The sequence below is a fragment of the Nomia melanderi genome, chromosome 6 (assembly GCF_051020985.1).
Source record: "Nomia melanderi isolate GNS246 chromosome 6, iyNomMela1, whole genome shotgun sequence".
Lineage (NCBI taxonomy): Eukaryota > Metazoa > Arthropoda > Insecta > Hymenoptera > Halictidae > Nomia > Nomia melanderi.
Genome location: NC_135004.1, coordinates 13,910,757 through 13,937,344, shown reverse-complemented (window position 1 = coordinate 13,937,344; position 26,588 = coordinate 13,910,757). Strand labels below are relative to the sequence as shown.

Below are 26,588 nucleotides of genomic sequence, written 5' to 3'. Positions count from 1 at the left end.
TGCGAGCAACTTCGACGCGTTGATGATGTTTGACGTAGACCCGCCGGGGATTTGTATTATTATAATTCGTAGTTTTTTGGAAACTCGGTTCCATCGAGTTTCGGACTGTACATAGAATTGTTGGACACGCTGTTTTCGATCTGAATGACTGCATTGAAACCAGATATTCATATAGAAAACGATTTATAGAAGCAGATTTTAACAGATACAAGAGTATTCGTGTAACAGGATTAAAATACGATCTAAACAAAACATTTCTTCTCCTATATGCTTCGATATCGAAAATCTTCCGAGGAATATAACTTTAATCACCGATATTGTATATTATTCTCAGTAATCCATCAACTACGCACAGTTTAATCAAAGACGCGTTACATGTTTCCGCGAAAATTACCTCCTACCTGAATTTCATTAAGATCATCGTTATATCTATACAGGGTTCGCTGCGTTCCCTTGTCAGTTTCTAATAATCCAGACCCAGTTATTAATTATGAAGGAGCATCGAAGAACATTACATGCTTGTGTTTCCAGCATGAAGGGAAATTGTGCAGAATAGACAGTAGCTTCCGTAACGAGCGAGTGATCCTTGCAGCGAGTGCCACAAAGACGGCCAATTAGAATACAGTTCCGTTCCATCTGTTCGTTTGAGATCCTCATTGTCCGGACATTCGAAAGTACTCGGAAAAATACGGGATCTTAAGACAAATGGAAAGAGAATTTCGCCCGTAGGAGGCCATTGTTTTCGGTGGTGAGCGACGCAGGGGATGATCGTCTCCCAAACGACGCGTATGATCTCGAGCGTCAGCGAACATGCATCAATCGCGACTGGATCCGGCGTCCATTCTCGCCGTGTCGGCTGGCTTACACCGTACACACCACATATTTCCGCGTGCGCATTCGAGGGCTTACGAGAAGCGTGTCGATAGGTCAATCGTTCTAATTTCGATTGCGTTCGCCGACCTACATGTGGCCGAGCGTGAATCCCGAGCGGTTCTCACCAAAAGGTCTCTCGTTTACGCGGGGGTATAGAATCCAACCGCTTTGACTTTTAAAGGCGGATATATACGTCCTCGCAGGATCATTAATATGTATGTACGACAGGTGTACATATCCTGATAAAAAAGGGTTCAGAATTTTAAAGGTGGATAGTACTATGAGAGTCAAAAGGTTTTGATAAATATGGATCGAAAAATTAATATTACAATATTAATATAAATATTATACTGGGATGTATATAGAAGATGTCAGAGAAAGGTTCAAAGACTGTTAGGATAGATAGAACTCAAGTGGAAAAATAAAGTTTTAATAAATATGAATAGAAAGATTAATATTTCGATATTGATAGAAATGTTATAATATTACTATGACGATAATTTCGAAGTTATAAATAATTTTTTCAATCGAAGCAATCGACTTTCTTCCTTCGTGCGCTCTAAAAATAACGGATTATCTACCATTCAAGGTATATTATATTCTGAATATACAGAATTACTGTGCTAATAACATTATGATAACCGGGAGAGGAACAAACGATGAAGCAATTAATGGTTGTGAAAGCCAATCTCCGCAGCGTTTCTCGTATAAACGCTGCATCGCACAATGCTGATGATTCCGGTTTAGAACACGCCGTAGTCGAAGGGTTAAGCATTTTATGGAATCGGAATTTACTGTCTCGCCCGCTGCGTCGCGTCACGTTCCATTCGTGAGCGACGCTGAGCGAATCGGCGTCGATTCGAATGCCGTTCCGCGGAAAATAATTTCCCCCGTGCCGGTGAGATTGCGGCCGCGACGGTCGTTGCTTCGCGGAAGAGTATCGCCGCGGCTGAATATGAATGAAGAGCGTTCGGTATCGACGGAACCGTATCGACGCGACATTTAACTCCTCGCGTCCCGAGTGAACCGCGATTTCTCCGAGGATCAAGTGAGGAATTACTAGGCTACTTCTATGTGGGTTGCCCCTTGCACTCGGAACATTCGTATCGTTAAGACTTACAATTCCGGCTGTGGAAAATATGCAAATTCTGTCATGAATTTATATATTATATAAATACGTAATCGTACGGGAGAATTTCTAATTGATTTCCGAAGATATTAATTGCGAAACCGATCGTGAATTATTAATTTATTATATCGAAACGATAAAACACGCTATTACGAGCCGTAAGCGTTCATCGGAAGACCGATATAGAAACACTCGAATCTACAGCCTCTTACGCGTATCAAGTGAGTAATCCGATATTCCTCCCGGTAAATTCTGTTTCCAGTTACCGAGGGGATGGACGTGAAACGTTAAAATGTTTCCAGAGCGCAGAGGGGCTGAAAACTAGAAAGAGTATGCAGCGGAAGGGCAGTGCGTAGTCACGTCGAACGGAAAGCGTTACGAGCAGAGGATTTTCCTGTCTAATCCGGATGAAACGGCTTTATACTCAAGGAGCTCCCTCTCAAACGGGAACCCCGCAGTCTCGAAGCATTCTACAACAGTGATTCGCAAACGGTGCTAGAAATAGGTTTCTTTAATTCCCGAAGACGTCGAATTGCTCCGTACGGATCGGAAACGTGCTGCGACGGTCGACGCGTCGGAAAAGTAAGGCGCGCGACTCACCGTGTGCGGCGACCAGTGATGCGGCCAGGTCTTGGTCTCGTGGGTACTACCAACGGCCGGTTGGCTCGCTAAAAACACGACTCGCCTGTCGGTGCTTCCGCTTCCGGTGCCGGTAGTGGTCAGCAAAGCCGCCCTGGCCCTGGAGCCGCCGATGCTCAGCGTAGGCGACGTGTCCATGTTGTCCTGGAAAAAGGAAACGAAATTGAGGAATGACCGGTTCGAATCCTCCGGACGCGGCTCTCCTATCGGAGGAGCGTGGGGCGGTCGAGAAAAATACGTATTTCATTTTTCAGCGAATAGAAGCGAGAGAACTCGCTCAATTTCAATCTTATTCCGGCGAGTTTCAATTACGCGGGATGTTGGTACAGTGGGTGGTTAAGGGTGGCGGGTGGCCCTCGGCAAAGGGGGTCGTCGATTCAAGCAAATTCTGCTAGTTTAATGAACCCTGTTACCGGAACGATGAATGCTCCCGAAAGAATCTCTAGGCGAGCCGGCGGGGCGCGCGTCTTCCGAGCGGCGGCCGCCGCGAGAGATACTTATTAATTCCGGTTTCGTACGAGCGAGCAATTGCGAGCGTTGTCGGCCCGACAAGGGCGGAGGGACGCGGGGCGGCGAGGTTTTAGCGCAATTTTTCGCGGCGGCGCGCGCCGCGTCTATGAAAGAATTTTCTAGCACGTCATTAAGGCCGCGATATTTAAATGTAGGGTCGACCGGGGCGGCACGAGTGCTAGATTCTAATAATTGCCGGTAATGGCGGTGTCTATACCGCAATTAATTGCGTCGGCCGCGTGCCGGGAATACACTCGTTTTATTATCGAGCTTGTTATCGCGCGCTCCCGGAGAACCACCCGCGGCCCCCTAGCTCCTACCTGCGCCCGCCAGCCCTCTCTTCCCGTTAACAACGATTATCGCGATGCCCGTGACAACGCTAACGCGTCACCGACTCCGTCGCGCCATCGCGAACGGGGGAAGAGCGGGAAGAGGGGACGCCGGGATTCCCGCGGCTCGAAAACTTTCCGCCAGGCGAAGAAGGATCGCTGTGTGAACGGTGATTCGAGAAACACGGCCGCCGCGCCATCGTAAAGAAATCCGACGAGGGTAATCGGGCTCGTTAGCGCCGGGGATGAAAGCTTGTCGAGCCGCGGAAACGCGAGCGAACGAGAGAGAGAGGGAGAGAGAGAGAAGAAAGAGAGGGACGGTTCTCCGAACCGAAATAAACTACGGGAGCAAGGAACACGCAGATGAAAATAAAAGACGAGGAAGACGAGGAACGGATGAAGTGGCAGGCTACATTTTTCAGCGGGATTTACGGGTCGTCGTCGGATATTAAGGAGAATGATGCGCGGCCGCGGATCGAGACACGCGACGCGAGGACCGATGAGAAAGCATCCCCCGAGGAACGGGAGGGAGGATGAAACAAGAGTCTTTCGAAGAAACGATGAAAATGAAATTGAACTAGGTCGCATTGGGTGACTGGATATATATATACCTTCTAACCTCTGATATCGACACGTACCTCTTAATTAAATCTTCGAATCCTCCTCGATGCCTAACGCTGACCAAGGCAAGCCTCGGGCTATACGATCTACTGGACACCAGTGGATGCGACTTGTTTTTCCCAAGACTCCACTTACTATTCAGATACATCCACCGTGATCCCTTATCCCGGCCAGCCGCACTTCAACCGGGTAATCCCTGAAGTCGCGTGCACCTAATCGTCATGCCAGCCGGAGGCGGCTGGTGCGGCGGCCTGTTCCTTAAATCGTTCCAGTACGACGTTCGCTCCTCCTCCGGCGCAATTACGGGTCATTACGCGGGGGATTCCGCCGCGTGCACACACGTGAAGCGGGCGCGCCGGCGGCCGGCGGACGCGCCGCGATCCTCCGGTCAGCGAGGTCCGCGGACGATTCCGCGCGGCGGTAATCGCGGCGATGAAGATAATGGCAGGGATATTAGCCAGCGATGCTATCGGTAGCCCGGCTGGCTCTTTAATCGATTTAAAACCGCGCGTCACGGATCCCTCGCGCGTCCGGCTCTCGCATTCCGGCCGCGCGTTCTTTTTTCCCTCGATTTTTCGGGTCCGCCCGGCGAAGCTTCCGGCCGAGCGGTTCCGGCCGCCGCCGGGGGTGACCGCGCGGAAAAGTTCGAGCCGCCCCGGACCGGAATCACGAGCGGCACACTGCTCGCCTCGGCTGCTACAGGGTGAAATTACCCGCGCGCCGCGGATTCGGTTTAATCTGTCAGAAAATTTACTTTCGCCGCCGCGAGCCTCGCGGCTCGCTCACCGATTTTAATTACACGGACGCGTTACATCAATGCCCCTCGCTCCTGCTCGGCGCTCGCGGAAATTTTATCTCCATTCCGCAGGTTCTTTCTTTCCTCCGTTCGCGTCCCTCCTTTTATCTTTGTGCCCGTCTCTCGTTCGCTCACGGCAGACCGCTGGTCAGATATTTCATCGTGCTGCTCGGATAGTCCTCCGAGGGCTTCGTCATCCTGGTTAATAACTATCTTTCCGCGGGACGGATGCGTTCGTCGCGAGTTCACGGGCCGCGCGGCCGAACGTTGCGGAACTCGACGTTTCGACGGGCATGTTTCGCGAGTAAGTCGCGAGAACGCTCCGCTACCGCGCCGGTGTCTCGCGAATCGCTTCGCGGCGACTCCGACGGACGCGCGACGGATCGGAGATCGAGACGATCGGCCGTTGCCCGGGCCCGGCACGACGACACTCCGTCACGGCCAGAACCGGCCGAGCGCTGCGGACGAAATCGCGCACGACACTGAACCGCCAGGACGTCTGCCGGCCGAGGCGAGCCTCCTCGCGGATTCGCGGGCTCACGTGTGAAATTCTTGCGCATGCACCGACGCCTTCTCCCCCTCCCGCCGCCGCCGCTCTTCCCTTCCAATTTCCAACCCCTTCCCGGGCTTCCTTTCCAGGCTATATCTCGTCCTTTCTTCGGCCTCTCCTTTCATCCCCCGCTAAACAGTCTTCGCCTCGCTTCCCTCTTCTTGTTCCTCCGCCACCTGCCCCTCTCGAGATCCCCTCCTACGGCTCGCTCTATCTTATCACCGGCTATCGCTGTTCTTTTCCAACCCGCCGTCCCATTGTGCCTCCCACCCCGCGCGTTCCTTTCTCTCTCCCTGTCCGGATAAGCTCCTTTAGATGGCATCATGCGAGCGACAAGTATCTAGCGATAGCTCCCCGCTTGCCACGGAGCTTAAGCGAGTATCTCGCAAAGTAGATTCGTGTAGATTGACGAAGGGCACGGGAGACGGTGTTCCCGTGAGTATCGCGAATGGACGTACAAGGCACGGCGCGAGGACGACGGAATTATGGCTCCTGAGACGGTACGATGGGGATTGAATGATTTTTAAGTGGATAAGGGAGTGTTCCTTCGTTATGAGAAATGATCTCTGCAGTCTGTAAGGAAAGCCGACAGACTTGAGCGAAACATTGACGATCTAGGCACCACGATTGGTTATCGCGTCTCATTAGATAGTTTATATAATATTGACTAATACAGAGCAATAGATTTAGAAGTAGAAAGGATAAGCAAGATAAACAGTTTTTCTTCACTTTTATATACTTCATCGAACATTCGTCCAATCCAGTTTTCGTTCCCCCTTGACACATCCATCCGCATTACCGACCATCTAATTCAATGACGATCTTCTCGATTGTAACATTCTATTCAATCCAACGAATCCTCCAAACAAATTACTGGACGAATGAAACTAAAACCAGTCACCGAGTTCCTAAATACAACACCATATCTAACTGCATTAAATCACAAAATCTATAGAACTAATTTCATCTTTGCGCTGCAAATGTAGGATTCCGACCGTCACAAACATATGACGTTGGTAGCGAACACGCAAAGATCCCGGCTCACAGCTGGGACACCCTACGATCTTCCGTTCCTCCAGCCGCACAGTGCAGCCAAACGGTTTTCTGGGCAAAACTCAATAACTTCAAAAGTATGAGTGACACAAACAAATGTTTCAAACAAAAGTTGCAAGGTATAGAGCTAAACGTATGGTGGTTACATCTTCTTTACATTACGAGAATATTATGAAGTTTTTCCAATGACAATGGACATTCTGCGTTTCGATTCGAACGTTACATAAGCAAAGAAACAGAATTCATTTGCACAAAACTGTTATTTTTTAAATGAACATCATTTTATATAGCAGAAACTGCTTAGCAATGGTAACCTACAATGTTCGTTATGTGAATAGTCGAACTTCGGGATTCTGTCCACAGACGGCCGCACTGTGATCCAACGCGCTCCCCGTGGAATTCTCGGAGAATCGGTTTTTCATCACCGCGGGATAAATGTCCGGATGATTTTATACCCGCTAATAGAATCTTCGCCGAGGGTAATGACATCGGTGGGCGCTTGTAGAATTTATTAAGTGACCCGGGGATACGATCTTCCGCAAATATGACACTTGTCGCGCGCCAAGGTCGGCGAGGGGCGCGTGAACGGGGAAGTAAAACGTGGATGATAATGCGAGGGGAAAGGAGCCGCCGGGCCACGGCCCGTGGCCATAGGACGCACACGAGCGGTGAAAACAGAAAGTTTATGGAGAGAGGCGGACGCCGCCGGTGAAAAAGGTCCCGGGCGAGGGTGGAAAGCGTCGCAATATCGCGCGCGCAATTTTCTTGTTTAGGTGACAATCTTGTTTATCAGCGCAGTATTAACGGTTATTATTTAACACGTCGACTGCTACGGGAACCTCCAGCGTTTTCCGTATCGCTTATTCTTTCAGGTCGACGAGGAATTACGACGATTGTTGATTATATAGTAATTGTACTATCTAGTTGTTTTCACTGTTAACCCTGGGACATCGGATGTTTTTGACTACTTCACTAGAGATGTTTTGGATCAACATTATTGGTCATTGATTGTTATAAGTAGGTTCTTCAAACGTTTTTGTACGAAATACTTCGGTCTTGTTCGTTTAGTTGACATAATTAACTGGAAATACGAGCATAAGTGGAGGAGTTAAACGAAGTCGTTAATGATATGGATCGAAACAGATTTAGGTATAGTTTCCTTAAATCCCTGTTATGCAACATCGATTGGGTTATATGGTGACATTGTTTTCAACGAATTCGAAAGCGCTAATCATCGGTGGCTACTATGGCGGCCAACGTGTCGAAGATCGTCGCTGACACCCGCGACGAACGGATGGAAGAGCTTTTTTCATGGAAAATCGAGTATTTCTGGGTGAAGGAATTTAAGCGGGACCGATTCCTCCTTGGAAAGTGATCCCTTTTTTGCGAGACGCTGCGCGAAGAAGAAACGTGTCGGAGTTCGCCAAGTTCCTCAGTTCGCAAGAATCCGGAATGTCGAGAAGAAAATAAACTTGGGATTCTTCAAATTGATTATGAACGCGTAATCTGTAGTTTAGGAAGTGTTTCGAACGAGTTTTCATTCCTAGAGTAATACGTCGTATTGTGACAATTGATTTATCAACTTTTAGTTGCCAGCTAAAGAGAAAATTTGAGAAAAATTAATTTTCTCGCTGGCGTATGAATCAAATGAAATGAAATAATCAAATGCGTGACAATTAATCGACCAACATATTAACCCTTTGCGGACGAACGTCGACATTCTGCCGAGATTAGATGTTCATATTTGCAACATTAAGTCGCAACAAATGATTTAATTACTAAAACAGCTGGAGGTCAGTACGTAGTTTCCCTTTTCCAATTATCTAAGCGATCGATACATAATTTAGCTTCATCTGCTGACGATATTCTATATTTGAATGAATCTTCAAAGAGTTAAGAAACCTCTATGTGAGATCTTCATTTCTCAGTTTCCATATTCTCAGGAAAATTACCACTATCCTACAAGTAATCTAATAAGTCTAATTGCTCGGTCAACACGTCGGAAATCGCACAAGACTTCATCAAGGAATCCACAAGTGACAATTAATCGACCAACACATTAAGAAACCTCTACGCGAAATCTTCATTTCTCAGTTTCCATTTTCTCAGGAAAATTATCACGATTCTACAAGTAATCTAATAAGTCTAATTGTTCGGTCAACACGTCAGAAATCACACAAGACTCCATCAAAAAGCGAATCCATCTTCGAGAGGTACCGCGTGAACGTTGCAAGCGTTATTCCCCTCGGTTATATTATATTAAACACATTACCAAATCGTTTATCCGGCGCGCACGGGAAAAATGCTTCCTGCCGCGCGCCACCCGCATCATTATTCCATCCGGTTGTTATTCCGGCTCGTCGACCACGTTTGTTTCGCATCGATCCCGCATTGTTTGCGCATACGGGAGCACCGGCGGGGGAGCGAACGGATGCCGCGGCGCATCGCGGGTACGCGCGTGATCCTCTTTCCAAAATCCGTCTCATACACGTTAGTCAGATCACGAGGGAGACGGTACCTGTTGAAGATCGGTCCGCGGAACTGCCATTCAATCGGCCCTCGTAAAACGTGCGCGGCTTTCCCCGTCGCTCGATCGATCGATTATGTCAGCGGATAAATGGTACGCGAGTAATCGGGATCGGGGAGCCGAATGTGGAAGAAGGGCGAGCCGATTGCGACGGCAGAAGACTCGCCCCGTCGAGACAATGCCGGCCTGAAAATCGAATGGATCGCGCAAACACGCGGGATCGGACTCGAGCATTACGCGAGCCGTTCATTTGCCAAATCGATTGGGTCCACAAATAGAAGGCAGGGGAATCGGCGAAGGAAACGATGTGTCTTTGTTACAGCATCTCAATGGAATATTTGGGTGAGTTATATGATAATTATGAACAGCGTTGACGATTGTGTAGAGTGAGTGAGAACCAAGCGTGGGAATGGATGAATGAATGTGCAATAGATGAACGGCGGACGTGCGTGTGAATGTTCGTGAGGTTTGAAATATTCTAGGATATATTGATTGTCTAAAATATTCATTTTTAGATATTAACGCTGTTGAGTTTAATGAATATAGAATTTTCCAAATATACATAATATGCATGGCGACGAAAGAATGTTCTGGAAGTTGTGCGAGCGAGATGGAAGTATGGGAATGTATAAATGCAGCGAGGGATGCGACGTGAAACATCGCGTACCGTCAAAGTAGCTCGGCTAACAAAGTAGCTCTGCTGAACATAACCCCCCTGTTGGTAAACCAGTAATTCTCAAATTAAAAGGGTAGAGAGCACTATGCTCTAGGTATCTTTTAAAAACCCCCAGGCTCGATCCACAGGCCAGTCCTGTCCAAAAAGAAAAAAAAACGTGGAACATTACGCACCGAAACAGCGAGCGAACGTTGCGTATTGAAAGAGCGAGTGTGCATTACGTACCGAAATATAATTGATCCTACAATAATGACGATGATAATGAGGATGATAATGATAAACAAGCATACAGTGCGATCGATGAAAATAGCGGAGTTTACTCGAACTTGGCACGTGCTCGCATTCGGTTATGGACTTCTGTCGATTTGGGTTTTCAAATGAATATAGTATCATTCCGCGTTGAAAAAAGTTTCGGTAAGTTCGCGATGGTAGAAGAATTACTGAGGAAATTTATTTTAGATTGTGATAATAGATATTGACAGAAACCCGATGAGGTAATGTAAGAATTACCTGTGAATACGATAATTCGCCTTTCACAAATAACATTTAAAAGTTAAACTCACAGAGTATCGCTTTCTGTTAAAACTTTCTTGAGAATTCGTTCAATCATCTGAATTTTAAGTTCAGACTTGATAATAGACTAGTCAAGCTAACAGAAAAAATCTTTAACATTGAAAGGATTGCAAATGCAAGCCGAAACAAGCGAAAAGCCACTATCTAAGGTCATTAAGGTTCAATTTCAGCAATTTTTCAACAGAAACATTGTGATTCCTGAATTTTACTCGCTACTATAGAAAATTTCCAGAAAATCAATACATTAAACAAGTATATATTATTTATGATATATTATCACATAGTATGTATTATATTACTATATACTTCATCACGTAATATATGATATACGAATATACATTTGTCATGTAATTGCATATTATTGTACATTATTATACACCTAACCCTCAATTTACACGGTAGATTGGTTCCCCGAAAATGCCGTATAAATTAAAATCGTATAATTCGAGTCCATAATTCACATTGCAAAGAAATACACCTGAAATAAATTCAACAAATCCATATGAAACAGTAATATTCACTTTTCTGTACAATAAAACATCATATAAATATTTCGAAATAAGAATTCATTAACCCAACAAAATTACATACGTAATTCACAAAACAAACAAAAACTTAATATAGTTTCTCCATTTGTCAGAACTGGCCGCGTCAAAGTGAAATGCAAGTGCCACCTAAATTCTCTCGCTCTTTTTCAACCGTATTAAACCGAAATCGTGCAATTGTATTACAGTCTCATATTTTCTTGTAAACAGTCGATATACACCTGTCTCTAATTTTGGCAGCTCAGACCACGCAAATACCGCACCGCGCGACGGAACAACTGAAAGAAATTCTCGGACAGAACGATCGACGTCGTTTCTCCCCTATTCCGGCCATTTTCGAACCGTCTCGGAACGAAAGACCCGTATCGGCGGAGGTATTAGGTCTCGAGGACGCCACCTACGGTGAACGGAAGTGGGTACTCCGGGCCGATCACCGAATGCCTTTAGGCAGGCAACGATCACGACGCGTTTCGCGCGCGATCCCTCCCCCCGATCGCGCTCTCGTACCTGATTGTCACCGCGAGATACAGCCTGCGATAGTCACTTTCGCGACGACCGCTTCCGATTCCCTCGAGTTTTAGAGTCGCGACGGCGCGCGGTACGCTCCGCGAAATTCTGAACAATCCGGGAACCAGACTTCTTCGGTATGTACTGGAAACCACGGAGTTTCGTTCTATCTCTGATATATCGACCACGAATTATTTTCGTCGTTTTACGTAAGTTCTTTATCTAATTTAAACGTTAAATGCTTTAATGAGCTACATTTCGCGAATTATCCTTCGCAAAGGCTTCACGGATATGCATGTTAAATTTGAGTTAACCAGTTATTTTCGATATGAAAGGAAACGTTCGTTCGCGTTGAAATCTGTTGAGCGTGTAATTTATACGTTAGACTGTAGCATTAAATTATTGAGTTACATTTGTTTAATTAACCCGCGCAAAGGTTTCATGAATATGCTTGTTAAATTTGATTCGATCATTTATTGTGGATTTGAGAGGAATGATCTTGCGCTACATTTTGCTCGAGAGTTTCGGAATACTGTATTGTTGTTGTAAAAAATCAGACTAGCTTTGTTCGTTTCTGTCGGTTCTTTAAAGAACATATTCTGAACGAGATTTGGAACACTGGATAACGTTATTCGAGGGGAACGAATGCCCCGATTTTTCAGCGCGGCGTATTCATAAAGAGTATTCGAGCGTTGAAACGATTATTCTTCGGCGTCCTAGGGGAATAATTCGGAATTATCCTTCCCGACAATTGCGCGGCAAATATTTGTACCAATTTCGGTTCGGAAATGGCTGGATTTTACAGTTACACGGACAACAAGTCACTGTTTGCGTTTGGTTTTTTGCTTCACTTTCCGACTGACAACAACAGGATTTATTTACGATGCGTTACCGCCGGTTTATCTGCTGGTTTCACTGTAAATTTTCTTCTTCCGATATAATCTAGTAATTTATATCGTCGAGCAAATGAATAACGGCCGTGCTTTTTAATTGCGCTAATTACAAACTGGTTTCGCTCGATCTAAGGAGACCTTCGAAACGATTAGAAGGGATGTTAATTTTATAATCATGAAAGTTGTCATCCGATCGATACTTCGCACAAGTGTTAATAATTTTATCGTATTCATTGCGTTTCATATTTTTATGTTATTGTCATTTCACTAAATTATTTATACTGGCCGAATTTGCTTAATTCCGCTTGCGGTCACCTGGAGATCCAAATATACTCGGACCTGCCCGCTGGCGTCCGGCTTCCCAAATCTACCCAAATTTGCTCAGGGGCGCTTGCACTGTATATTGAATCGGTGGCAACGTACTATGAATTTTTGATCAAGATTGTATAACATTATTTTCTATTAATAGTTCATTTCAAATTTACGAGCTCACGGAATAGAATATAATCACACGAAACAGCATAAACTGTGCAATCTGTTCTACAAGCTAATAACAAGCTAATGAATTCAATTATGTTTCGTGTCAATCGGAAAGTTTCCACGATTTTCTAAAATTGTCTCACATCTGAATATCGGACTCAGCCGATGGTAACACATTCTACTCAATTTATTCATATTCAGTAAAACTGCCGCTTCAATATAAATCTAACAATGCCACACGCCTACGTCAAATGTCACAATGCTCATCAACAATGCGCAACACAGGTCGCACATTAAATAAAACAAACGACCACGAAAACTCCGAATCAATATTTCATCCCATCAGTCGGCCACAAACGGCAGCTTCAAAATACCCTCCATGACCCAGTGACCTTCCTGGCAACAAAAGACACGTCGAAATATCACGACTCGCTAATACACGACTATTTCCACGCGAAAATCCCTTTGGAATTCAAACACCGCGTCACAAATCTTCGCCAAACAGAAAACTAACACTACCTACCGACTCGACTATCATAAAAATCTCACAATCCAACCAATTTTCATAACAAAACAAGCCTCTCACAGAGACTCTCTCAACCTTTCTCCATAAAAGATTAACCCTCTATGCGTTAACCCTCAGAACTCCAAAGTTTCTCACCAAAAACATCCAACAGTTCCCAATGCCACACACGCATTCCTTCGAAACTAACCAAAAAACACCCATAAAGAAACACATCCCTTTCATTCCAATACGTCACACGTTAACAAAACGCCACAATTCCAGTACATCGAATCAAATAACAACAGCCACCCCTCGAACGAAGGTTAAACCCAGACCGGGCGCAAAGAATCGCGCGTTCCTACGGGGAGGAAGAGAGAAAGTGACGGTGGCCGTAAAGCGAAACCGGATACGCAAATTAATTCGCCAGGCAGTTACGGGAGCAGTTTACAGGAATCGACTCCGCCGGATCTACCCGCGGCGGGTAGTCGCTCGTAACGGGGGTCTATTAACGACGGGGGAAGAGAAAGGAAAAAATGGTCTCCACGGCGAGGAAACGAGGGTACTCGCCGGAAGGGGACGGTGTCCCGATGTCTCGTAAAACGCGATTTTATTCGAGGTTGAACAAATTGAAACATAAGCCGCTCGTAAGTCTGTTCCCTATCTGCAACAGCGCCGGTGCCCTCCGCCGCTCGAGCCGTTCGCTATACGCGCCTATCCGTCTTCCCCCGGCGCCGCTGCCCCCCGCACGGTGAATTCCGCGCGCGCGGATCTTTTATTACGGGCCGCGAACACGGACAAGGACAAGGTTGTGGCATTTACGCCACGGGGTTATCCGTATCGCGCACATCCCGGGGGCCGGGAGTGATACACCGATGCCATCCGGCTGAATTTATTCCTCGTCGTGGGGACCGGGCTATCTCGTTGCATAAAAATTTTACTCTCACCCGGCCCCGCGCGCTCTCGACCGGGAAATATAATATCACTGAAAATTGTATACGGCGAGTGACTCGAACCCGGCTTTTATAGTCCACGGGAACAGGTATGTGTGCCGGGGGGAGCGTGTTCGAACGGCTATCGGCCGGAATTAAAAGTCCGCGGGGGACTACCGGCGCTGTTTCGTAGGTCGTTACCGGGAGAGCCGAAGAAAATGAAAGGGAGCGGAAGGAGGGGAAGGTTCGAGTGGGAATTGCAGATGTAGAAATGTTGACGCCCCGGTAATATAGGGCGAGCCGTAAAGTGGAAACTTGAGGTACTGCTGGTTATAGAAGTTGAGAAAGAAAGGGGGCTTTGATTAGAAGTTTCGGCACGAGTCGGTGCTCCTGGGCTCTGAGTCGGAATTTTGAAGCGAATGGTCGTAGACATCAGCCAGTTTTCAATGTTTGTTTTACACTTTAAATATGCATATCGATTTCAAGATAATCTAATTTTTTCGATGTATTCTAACCATCGCCACGTTCGCTCCCCGCTCGCCCACCGTAGAATGAAGAACGGTGAACGCGGAAGATTCCTCGGGTCAGCGGAAAATAGAAAATTTTCAGATGAAACACTACGGAAGCAGCTGCCGCCGGGTAGAACGAAATTTCAAAACATGGAATTAGAGTCGGCCGCGGCGCCGAGGCGGCGACGGACGCGGGGTCGCGCAATTAAGAAGAGACGGCTCGGTCCCTGTGAATTAAAAGCGTCAGCTCGCTAAAAGATCAAGAATCCCCTTGTGTTCCTTGGCCCGTTGTTATTTCTATCCGCGCACGCTAACCACCCTCGAGTCGTCCCCTTTCCTCGCGCGACCTTCGCGCGACTTCTTCGAGTAATGCCATAACCTGGCCGCGACCGAGGCGGAAGCTCGCGCGCGACGGTAGAGAGGGAAGCGGGGAAATGGAACGATGGAGGAGAAGAAGAGGAAGAAGAAGCAGAAGGAGAAGGGTGGATATAGAGGGGAAAGAGGAGGGAGCCGGTTAAAAAGTGGAAAGACGGGAGGGAAGAAAACGGTGGCCCGTGAAAAGGGGTAGAAGGATGGAGGGAATTCTCATTCCGATTCTCCTATTCCTCCTCCCACCGGTCTGCCGCTCCTCGTTCCTGGATTGAAGAGGCCTTTATGATGGGATACCGCTTTATGGCGCACAGCTTCGCTGCTATTATGCGTGCATCGGCCGGTCGGAACGTCGATACAGGGCGGCGGAGGAGGAGGCCGAGAGAGTCAGAAGGGAGGAGAGATGCCGGAGATACGCGGCTGTATGGTTTTCGGCGCTCGAGGGTCGAAGGGAGGTGAGCAACGGCGGCGAAGAGGGAAAACGGAGGAGGGAAAGCTGCTGGTACGAGTCGGAAAGAGGGCTGCGGAGGGTTGCGCTTTGGACCGCGGCCTCGGCCATTGTCAGGATAATGAAGCCAAGGCGAGATTTCTCCCCTTTCAGTGGCGCGCCCCAAACGATATCTCGAATGACTGATTGTGAGGTTCCTTTGGAGCTGAAAAGCCGCGCGTACGTGCGGCTGTACGAGCGCGTGCACGCGAGCGAGCCGTATCTCGATCCGCCGCGTCGTCCCGGTGAAAACAGCGCGGCGAATCCTTTTCGAGGCACGACCGGCGACCCGCTGTGTTGAATCGACGCGGATTATAATTAATATTAAACGTGTGATTCGAGGGGATCGAATATTAATTCGCGAAACACGCCGGGAGAGGCGGGCCGGCGGGCGGGTTGGGAGGGTTCGGACGCGTCGCGCGGAAATGCTCTCGCAGGTAACCTGTTGATCGTTATAAAATTCGAAAACGCGGCTCGAGTTTCGACGCCGTGCGCCGAAACGGGGAACGTTCAGCGAGCGGAACGCCTTCGTGACTGGAACGTTTGATGCTCATCAACCGGTCAATCTTAATTAACGGCGCGGCGGGATCGGCGATCGGCTAAAAACAATCGACAACGGTGCCGCGGTGCAGCGCGCGTACGTTCCGCAAATATTGCCAGACTTAATCGGACTGGATGCGCCGATTATCCGCTTAACGTGCATTCTGGGCATTAAACTGCAACCATAAATGCGTTTCGTAGATGCGCCTGGAAATTGCTGGTTTCTAGATTATTCCGGTGAACGATGGGGAATCGTTTGAACTTCGAGCTGGGTAATTGTAACTCGTCGCAGACGGCGGAACGGCACGGACGAAAATGGTATCGATGGCTCGGAATGTCGTTTAATCTTCCGTGAATCTTGCGGAGCGGGACAATCTTCGTCGACTCGGCGGAGAAAGAGAGAGAGAGAGAGAGCGAGAGAGAGTGAGAAAGGGACTGGGAACGTCGACCGACTTATTACGCCTGTTGCGAGCTAGAGTTTCACCTATCGCCGGCCGTACACTCTCGCATATTTTAAGCCGGCCATTTTTCAGCATTTACGCTATACGTCTACGTCGAATTTGCATGAACCAACGATTCCGGCCTTGTTCCCGGAAAACTTTCGGTGTTTCTATGCGGCGCCGCTCGAAAGTCGTTTGAGTACCGCCGCCCGTCTCTCTATCTCCGCTCCGCAACTCGTGATTGACCGTCTTTCGGCCGGATCATAATCTCTCTAATACTACTTCCTCCTCTCGCCGTCTACGAGAACCGGCTCTTCCCCGTGTAGTTCCCGACGCGTCCAATTCCTGGCCAGTCGACGTGAATTAACGCTGTGAACGCTTTGCTCTTGTGTGAGTGAAAAATATAGATATACACCGGTTGGAATAATTAATGGTAAATCTGCTGAATCGTCCACGTTACTCAAATCTTCGTCTGAATATCAAAGTGCACTTTCAAAAATGATTTTTGTTAAACGCGTTTTACCTCTCTTTATCATTCAACTATGAATCTTCATTTTATACAAATTTCTTATCATTTGAACTTTGCGAAATTCGGAAGTAGCTAGAAATTTAGTTAAACGTTCGTTGCGACACGTATTTCCACCACTCTTGCAGTCAATATGTAAAATTGAATGAAACGAATATTTTAATGTCGCTGAATACAATTAACACAGTTTGAAGTTCGAAGATTTCATGAGTAGTACGAGTCGAAACCTCGAGGAACAACTCGTTCGAGCGATGAGAGACACTGGCCTAATCCTAATACACGTCGTCTTATTTATGCAGCACCGCCGTTTCGCGGCGCAACGCTGAAGACCTTAACGGCTTTCAATTTCCGTTGGCCATCAATATTATTTAGTTTAGTTTGGACCACCTTCTCGCGCTCAACCCACCCCTTCGGCATGCTTCTCACGCTTTCGCCAAGGAAATTACTTGTCCTCTCCTACCCTCCCACCAATCCAACCTTTACTGCTCCCTTTGCGCTTCTGCACCCCTCAAGGTACGAAGATACTTCCTTTAAGGGCGTTTGTCTCCCGACCCTCCCGCCTCCCGTTCGTCTCCCAGCAATACATGATCGAAGATTCCCAAAGAGGTATCTCTACGAGAAAAACTTTCTCACTTAACGCGCCCCGACATCGCGACACGATCGACAGCGACTGTTACAAATTGCTCGGGTGCACTCGCACACTCCCAACCTTTCATACTTTAGCATCCGACACGATTTCTCTTGGACGAAATAAACATTCAGTACTTATCTTGCAATTTATCACTCCGAGACTGTAATACTTTATCATTAACACGAAATCTACCGAGCAAACAGAGTGACTATTTTTCAATTTCATATCAAAATTAGAACACGTTTGATGAGACCCGAAGAGTTTCCTAGTCTTGCATCTGTACAAATATACAAATTCAATTATAAATCCTTCTTCGCTTTCGTAATCTGAATACTTGTAAATTAAATATTCTGAAGTGGGTCAATTTGATTCGTTCGGTAGTTTAGTGTTAAACTGAAGAAATTTTTCGATAACTGACAATTCTGGGCAATGAATTATGAATGGAGTTAGACAGAACTCGTATTCAGAAGATATCTAAACGAACGTTTTCACAATTGCATGTAACTACCGTTTGGTCTTGTAATTAAATATGCACACGAACGGATCGCAGTGGAGAGATCAGGTAACTCGAACTCCAGAAAATTCTCGTTCTAGCGGTAGCCAGATAAAAATTTCACGTACCACCCTCTTACTACCCAAACCCCGCGCCTAAAGTTCAGTGGGGATCGAAACAACATGGCAAACGAAACGATCTCGTTGGCGAACACGAGCGGTTTGTAAATGGAAATCCTTCGAACAGAAATAGAGCTTCGAATTTCCTATAGAGATACGATTTACCGCGCGCCATGTTCGCGTTCCCATTAACCGGGGAAGTACGATATCCGTGAACGGGTTGGTTAATCTCGCGCGAACTCCACACAACAGGCCAAGTAAACGGACGAACGCTGGAGTTGAACAGTTTCGGGTGCTAATATCGCATTCGCTGCGTCTTGATTCCTGAACAAACTCTGTGTCTTACATTCAGCTTTCGACGGAGTCTACGTTTTCAAAATACCGTATGTTTCCATGTAAATCCAAGTACAACTTCTTACAACATATATAACCTCCACTAGTTCGTTGTATTCTTTTGTACTGCGACTGACCAGTGATGCTCTCAATATTACACAAAAATCAAGCAAATAATCTATCGTCATTATATTACACAAATTATAAATAATATATATCCCAACTTATATACTAATATTTTGAAACGAGAAGAACAATTAATTCTCACGAATAAATCAATTTAGAATACCGGATTGTTAGAGGTCAAACCTAAATAGCGAATTCTAGACAATTTTCATTCACCAGCGGTTACAGTGTTTAATAAAAAAAATAGATACACGTAATCGTTCTATATGCAATTACCAAATTCCCCGGAAAGTAACCTACAATTCTTTCTTAAAACCTCGAACCGAAACTCCATTAGAAATGAAAATGTCCAGTCATATGAGGGTCAACCGAATTTCCCTCGGCTTTCTCACGCTCGCGCGGAGCAATCGGCAAGCGCGGCGAACGAAACGAAATTACAAACCGATTCGCCGGGCCTGTGTCCACAGGGAAACCGGAACGTTTTACAAGTTCCCGGTTAGAGAGGATCGCTCGATCGCGCGCCTAACGCGTTCCTCGTGCACCTAACCCCCGCGCCGTCCGCCTTTTACCCGCGTTTACGTTTTACGTCACGTATGTCCTCTATTTGCTGTACGATTTACGTTCTCGATTTTGCGTCCGTTGATTTTGCACGCGTAACTCGCGCCGCGCCGCGCCGCGCCACGCCGCGTCGCGCCGGGAATCGGGGATTCGAGACACGCGCTCGATCGGAAAGCGGACACGGCCGTTCGTTGTCGTCGTCGATCGCGCGGACGATGGAACGTGAACAACGGGAACGAGGTCGGCCGCGCGAGGGGTTGTTCCGCGTCGAAACGAGGAAATTTAATGAAACGCCCGTGGGAACAACGATTTCGCTCCCCCAAGCCCCCCCTGCCGCCACCCTTTTATGTTTGATCTGGTCGGATTACCCCGTCGGTGGCGGCCGCAAAGAAACAGGTGCACCCTAGGCGATGAGCCAACCGGTTTCCCAGACGGATTTTTCTACAATCTGCCGCAGCCGGACCCGCGCGCATAGAGATGGCCGCCGCGCCGCGCGGCCGTTCCTGAGATACTTCCTCAGACCGATACTGGCAAGACAATGGCGTACTTTGTGGCGCCGTGATTAAAACAAGAGGCCGGAGCCGAACCGGGAGAACGAGTGGCGGGCTTGGAGAGCCGGCCACTCTCGCCTCTCTTCTTTCTCCCCGGGCTGGCCCGGGATAATGGCCGGCCAAGAGGGAAAAAGAAAAACCCCCGGGCGAAGGAGGGAGCACCAGTTACGGAAAACACGGGTACGATGGAATCGGTGGGCGGCGGCCGGGCGGACGGACGAGGGAGAACGGGAAAGGGCGAAGCACAGAAAGACAGAGTTTCGAGTTCTTTTCATTACCAGCGAGGCTCACCTCGGCAACAATGCGGACCTTCGTCCCCGTGCGCGCCGCTGTTCTAGCCTCGACCGACTGTTTAATACGCGCGCGTATGTAGGCTACGTATCCATGCAGCTAGATGTACAGTGCACCACACCAACGGATGCTAACCTATATTATGCCGAAAAGTTCCCGTCGCTGTACAACTGACTGGAACTTCGGATATCGTGATCGTTCATGGCTGAAACAGATGACCTTCCTAGCGAGGATTCGAACGGTATCTTGTCGCGGGTGAATGTTGGACGGCGTGGATTCAGGGAAGTGTATGGGGAGCTGGAAATTTGAATTGTGGGTGGATAGTGATTGCCGAATGTTTTAGGATGTGTGTTGTTGAACTGAAGATTTTGAGATTTTAGACTTGGGGACTGTATTTTGTGTAGGTTCCTTGTGTTGGGATTTGTTGAAGTTTTGTCGGTGTTGAGGTTGCTTGGGTCCTTTTTGATTAGTATTAGATTCATTTTTCTATGAAGTTAGGGGATCATTGTTTCGAAGATATTGCAGGGAAAATTGTTATTCGTGTACCTGCTCCTTTTTTAGCAGAATCTTGAATGTATAGATAAACTGAAGGTCGCAGCAGGATTGATATAGTTCGTTGCATTCGAAAGACGCTCGTGATAAGCGTACACAGCGCCGAAAATTAAACTAATTGGATACAACGAATAGACCGAATTCGTTGAACCATTAACATATACAGCCCTCGCCCTCCAACGCCCCAACAGTTTCCCCATCCCCTTTACTACATCATCAGAGCTCGCTGATGGTGCAGCGGATACCGCACGATTGGATCGGTGATCGGCGCAGACACGATAACGCGGGGAACGGTCTGAATAATGATCAGCTGGTGATTATGCACTATCTATTAACTTGGTTCATGCTAAATCCATGAAAAGGAACGACGACGAATGACACGCGCATCATTCATGGCGTTCGCGCGTGCAACGCATACCTAAACATTCGCAACGCGTCGATCGGATCTCCTATAGAATCGTATCGTGTCCAGTAATCGAGCAAGATTCATCATCCTCGTTTTTTTTTATTTGTTTGCAACGTTTCACAACAGAGACCCGTCTGGAAAGTTGGAAAACGTGACATTGAACGGGAGTTCTGGAAAGTGCGACGTTGACGAGGATTCCCGAAAATAACGTTGGAAAACGTGATATTAGAGAGGAATCCCAGAAATCACCGAATATTTTAGGAAGTCATAGAATTTTCGAATGCTTCGAATAGTTGAAGGACCCCGGAAAGTTTCGGGGACTTGGAGAGCTTCGGAAGTTCCTCAGGTTTCGAAGATACCTGGCGGTTCCAGGGATTTCAGGGTCGCGCGAAGATTTCCGTAGATCGAAGGTCTACGGAGGGCTCCAAAGGATTTGTGGTCTCCATGGATCCCAAAAATCCAGGAACCTTCGACACACCCGGGATCTTTGGAATTCGGCGCGACCTCTGAACCCTCTGAAACTCTCGGAGACTTCGAGACCCTTTGGCACATTGATCACACGCAATCTCTTGTACCCCACTGGGACCGTTGTATGTCTCGGTATCTGCTCGAGTCCAATGGAACCCTTGAAATCTTTAGAAATACTCTGGACCATTAAAATTACACGATCACTTACAAATTTTGTTACTGCGTGTACCATTGCAAAGTGTTGCCTCGAATAATTGCTTCGTCGTATTTGTAAATTAATAATACCACAATTAAATTACATACCGTTCATTTTTACAAATTTACCGTTTACTATTATTACTGTGTTCAATATTTATGTACTTGGATTAAAATATTTTAGAAAAAACAAGAAGACGTACCCTTAAACAAAATGACACAGCAGCACCGAGAAAGTCTAAAAACTCGATTGAAGCGACAAGTACCGCAAAAATGCAGAATCAATTAACCGCGTTCGTCAAGCACACCCATCATATTTCAACTCAAAATAACACTACTTTTCTCAACAATTAAGAGTGACCTAAATGCCGCAACACTCGTGAATGTAAATGCCAATAACAGCAATGGCCGTCCCATATTCTTAGTATTATAAATAAAAAATATACTAACGCTATTCTGAAAGTATGAAATCTCGACCGATCTACGTAAGAATCGACTAATTAACACAAATAAAAGAACTCCTTCCGTTCTCCATTGCCAATTTCAAAGTAGTTATTCATTTTTGCCGGTAAACACGTCATTCTCTCCAATCTCGCATTATACATTCGAATATAAAACTCCATTCGTCCCATTCAACGCGATTTCATTACCCGCGGGAGACTTTTAAAATGAAATTCCACAGTTCACTGTTTAAAGAACCGTTTATCCGCGCGCCAGATATTATTTGTCCCAATACCAGCGACGAACACACAGGCCATTCCCGGAAGCCGTGCGAACACGCGGGGAGATACCGTTCGCAGGAAAAAAAAGGATCAACGGTGCGGTTGGTCGCCGGCCCATAGCCGTTCCCGCCGTTGAGGGCGCAAGTTGTCCCGCGGAAGTAGCGAAGAGAGGTTTAAGTCCGACTTACACGATATCTACTCCGCACACTCACCGGGCACTCTATTTCGCGACGCGATACTGTCCCCCGCGGTTCACAGTCTGTATTAAAATTCGCCGCAACGGCGAGGCTGTCTCTCGCAGCGAGCCGCCCCGAAAACGGGCGCAAAAACGTACTCGCAGGCCCGCGATTAGATTATATAGCGCATTGTGGGAATTCGTGTAAGAAGCTTGTAGGATGAAGATATAATCGTCCAGGGCGAATATCGATTCCACCGCCGACGCGAGGAAAAACCGTGCATATTCAGGCGATCGAATCATGCCGGAACGAATATTATATCCGAAAGACCTCGAATAAAATCGGTACACTATCGCACCGATCAATTCGCGATCAAGAAACAGTAAAGAACCAGGGAACGATGAGAAGAAGCATTTCGCGTAGAAAGAAAGCGAGAATAATATTCCTTTTTTCGTTAGAAAGGGTCCTATCGTTACCCTTTTTCAAAATAGATCTCGTGATAATTTAAAGTAATTTATGCACAGAACAATTCGCGATTAAGAAATAAAGAATAAGAACGGTAAGAAGAAGCGTTTGGCGTAGAAAGAAAGGGAGAGTAATGTTTCTTTTTTTTTTTTTAAATGTTCTTTCTTTACCTTTTTTCAAATCAATAGTTTTCGCGGCCGAGCGCGCGTTGTAATTTATGTACAGCCGATAAAGCCGTGTCGAAGCGTTTCCAAGGCGCGTCATCTTCGTTGTCAAACTGATTTCATTTTGCGGTAACAAATGTAGGATGGACTGCGCACGCGGGCAGTTACACGCGTCAAATTAGCTCGGCCGGCTCGTCCATTAGCCCCGCTCCGTAGTATTATGTCGTTCATCGGCACGGATTTATCGCAAATCCATCGTGAATTACGCGTTCCCATCGGTTTTTCAATGTCCGTGCGAGCGGCGGTCGCGCACCCCCGCCTACCGGTTGCCTACGTCAACTTCCAAATTTCCGGGCGAGCGGCGACGCGCGCGGGGCGCAGACTATTTGTGATATCTACGAGGAATTGGACCTTTCTGGCCGAGGGCTATGTTCGGCCGGGACAGCTATTTCCGATGTTGATAAACGCCCAAGACAGAGACGCGCTCTCCGACTACACGCCGTTTAATACGGCGAAGTGTTTCGGCGCTGGGTCGCGTCGCCGTTTAACCTCTCGGGTTTAAAGGTCGTTGTTCCTTCAGTATACTAAAAATCCGTGAACTTGAATATTCGTTGATATCAGTGTTGGTATTAGAAGACAAACGTAGTAAAGAAAAATGGAGAACACTGTAATTAACGCTAAAACTACCGAGCGGTTAAATTGACTTTATCAAATTCCTTTATTTGAAAGAGATTTCCAATTTCCTTAATAATTTCTTGTAGAAACATCTGCTGTCTTTCTAATGATTGCAGAAAGAAGGAAGCAGGGATGAGTGATTTTGATTTAGTTTCAGTGTTCAGAATATAAACTGTTCCGGCACAAATACGAAATTACTTCAGAAAAGACGTCAGCAAAGTACTTCCCAGACACAGCAAATTAAAAGAGATAAATACACCGATCCCCGAGAAATAAAACAAAAGAATCGCCATTGACGAAATGGCGATCCATACGACACACAGGAATTGTCGTCGAGAGGTGAATACACGCAAGCGACCTTCGACCGATTGTTCCTCACTCCCGCTTCGAAGGAGAGAACTGAAACTAGTGGGTAAACGGTGAAACAATTTTCGCATAGCCGACTTTATACCAGCGCGAACCGCGGGAACGTCTAGCGAAAGGCGGAGAGACGACGGAACAAGAAAGAAGAAAACGAAGAACGAGGAGAAGGAATCGATGTTTCATTTCGTCGGCGCGAAATTAAAGCCGAGCGTGTTCCGTCGTGTTTCGACGCGCGGTATTATTAATTCCTCCGCGCCTTCCTTTTCAAAAGCGTGATACGCGAGCACGTTCCGGTCACGTCGCTTTCGTAAGTGAGGGCGGCCGAAAAGAAAAGCCCGCGGGGGAGGGGGGTGGGGGACAAAAACGACGGAGAAGATAAAAGGAGGAACGTACGGGAAGCATTGCGGAGAGAAATTCCATCGGTGTCGCGATCGAATCGTCCCCGCAAACGGAGTCGCCGTAATATTTGGTCCACCCCCTGCCCCAGCCACCCTCCGCGCCGGATCGAACCTCGTCCCATCGCGCTGTTCCGGGAATCGATTTACGCGAGAAACCGACATGCATCTTGCACCTTCGACGCAGTGACAATCAATTTAGAGCGTACACGGGGCATCGGGGGTCGTAGACCAGACGCAGTGGCTCTCATTTCTGCCCGGCGCGCCGCTGGTAAGACACACCGACCGGCCGCGACCCCGGAAATTGAAAGTCAGTGACGTGACATCCGGCCAAGCCTCCCGGTAGCTTCCCTCAGAAATCTCGCGCTAACGAGTCAAGCGAAAAAAGCCTGGCTCGCGGGTACCGCGACTTCGTCATAGACACCGCCCCTCTTTTTCCCACTTTCCAGGCCGGTTTCCTCATTTTCATCTACCGAGCGGCGCGTTCCCCGAGCTTCTCCCTCTTGCAGAAAGCCGTACCCTTATCGTAGGAACGCGACTTCACGAGTCGGCGACGGTGAACGATGTCGGGACGGGCTCGATCGCGACGCGACGCGACGGGGCGAGTTTTCCATTAAATTCCCCTTGTCGATTCGTGCTATCTCCAGCCGACGATCCGACCGTTATAATCGATTCGGCCTGATTTCGGTTAACTGCCGTCATCCAAAGTTTACCTGCGCATCCCCGGACGGCCGAGCAAGCCGTACCCTATTTGCGTCAAACATCAACTCGTTTTCGAGCCGCGCGAAACAGCGTAAACCTCCGGCGCGTGCGGGAAAACGTTCGCGGTGAAAATTTCGCGTGGCACAAAAGCGTCTAACTGAAATGGAATTTCAGTGGCGTGTCTCCGTTCAACGTTTCTCCGGCGAGAGCGAGCGGTACACGGAATCGAAGGACGCTTCAGCTTTTTTTTTCCCGCCGACCGAGCCGGTCTCGTGTTCCGCGTCGGACGCGCTTAGGGTTCGCCGATTTTCTTAGTTCCACGGCCGATTGTACGGAGGGAAAAAGTGCGAACGCAGGCAACGTGGAAATTTCGAGCGTCCGGACACCGGCTCCAATCGGAGCCTGTCCTATCGGGCCGACATACGGGGAATCTTTCGCGGTTTTGCTGACCGTGGTTTAATTATTTGATCGGGGACTCCCGATTAGACATTTTAATGGAGCCGAATGGTCGGTCGATCAGTTGTGTGTCGTTTGCATACGATTGACGCGGTCACGGAAACCCGCGTTATATTGCTAACGAATTCTCGGCCGATGACGCGGTTCTACGTCATTATACGTTTCCACCGGTCTGCCGGGGGTTTTATGCTCCCCGGGACGTTATCATTCGCGTTTATGGTCGCCGCGGCAGTTTGAAAGTAAATTAATGCTGCCACGTGTGGACACTTTATTAGATGTTTATTGTGTAATTAATTAAGTGGTTTTATTGCTTGTAAGATTTATGCTCGAGTCTTGCGTCTGACGCTGTCACCGGGGATTGATGTGAATTTCGCCTTTGCGTCACTTTGTTTCATCGGCTGCAAGAGTCTGCAATTTATCTTCACCTGCTTCGTCTAATTTCGACCGAGTAAGAGTCCGACAAGTGTTCCCCAACGAGATCGTCGACACAATCGAAAGTTAATCCTCGAGCTCGACTCGTCGCGAGTATGTTTTCAGATTAAATTCCACGTTTGTACGGTATCACATCGAAATATCCTTGCCTCGTCGATAAAGAATGCGACCCGGGAAAGTGGCAGAAACGAAGAATTGTTTGAAAACCCGATGAAAGATAAGCGTGATAATCGATTTAGCACTGGATTCGACAGAGACGCGCAACGAGAATAGAAACGACGATGTTTCCAAAGAGAAGTGTTGTTCCCT

The 26,588-nt window shown here is 47.4% G+C and overlaps 1 protein-coding gene across 2 annotated transcripts in view; it reads right to left on the bottom strand.

Moving 5' to 3' along the window:
• Scgdelta (sarcoglycan delta) overlaps nucleotides 1-6,459 on the bottom strand; it is a 260,585-nt gene extending 254,126 nt beyond the window's left edge. The window contains exons 1-2 of one of the 2 annotated variants that reach the window (XM_076368311.1): nucleotides 4,119-6,459; nucleotides 2,603-2,785 (exon numbers count right to left, since the gene is read on the bottom strand). In XM_076368311.1, the coding sequence (XP_076224426.1) occupies nucleotides 2,603-2,779 (177 nt within the window). In that variant the 5' untranslated portion in view covers nucleotides 2,780-2,785; nucleotides 4,119-6,459. Of the gene's footprint in view, nucleotides 1-2,602; nucleotides 2,786-4,118 lie in introns of those variants that run through there. The other variant, XM_076368310.1, reaches the window with a different exon arrangement.
• Between the last annotated feature and the right edge of the window lie 20,129 nt (nucleotides 6,460-26,588).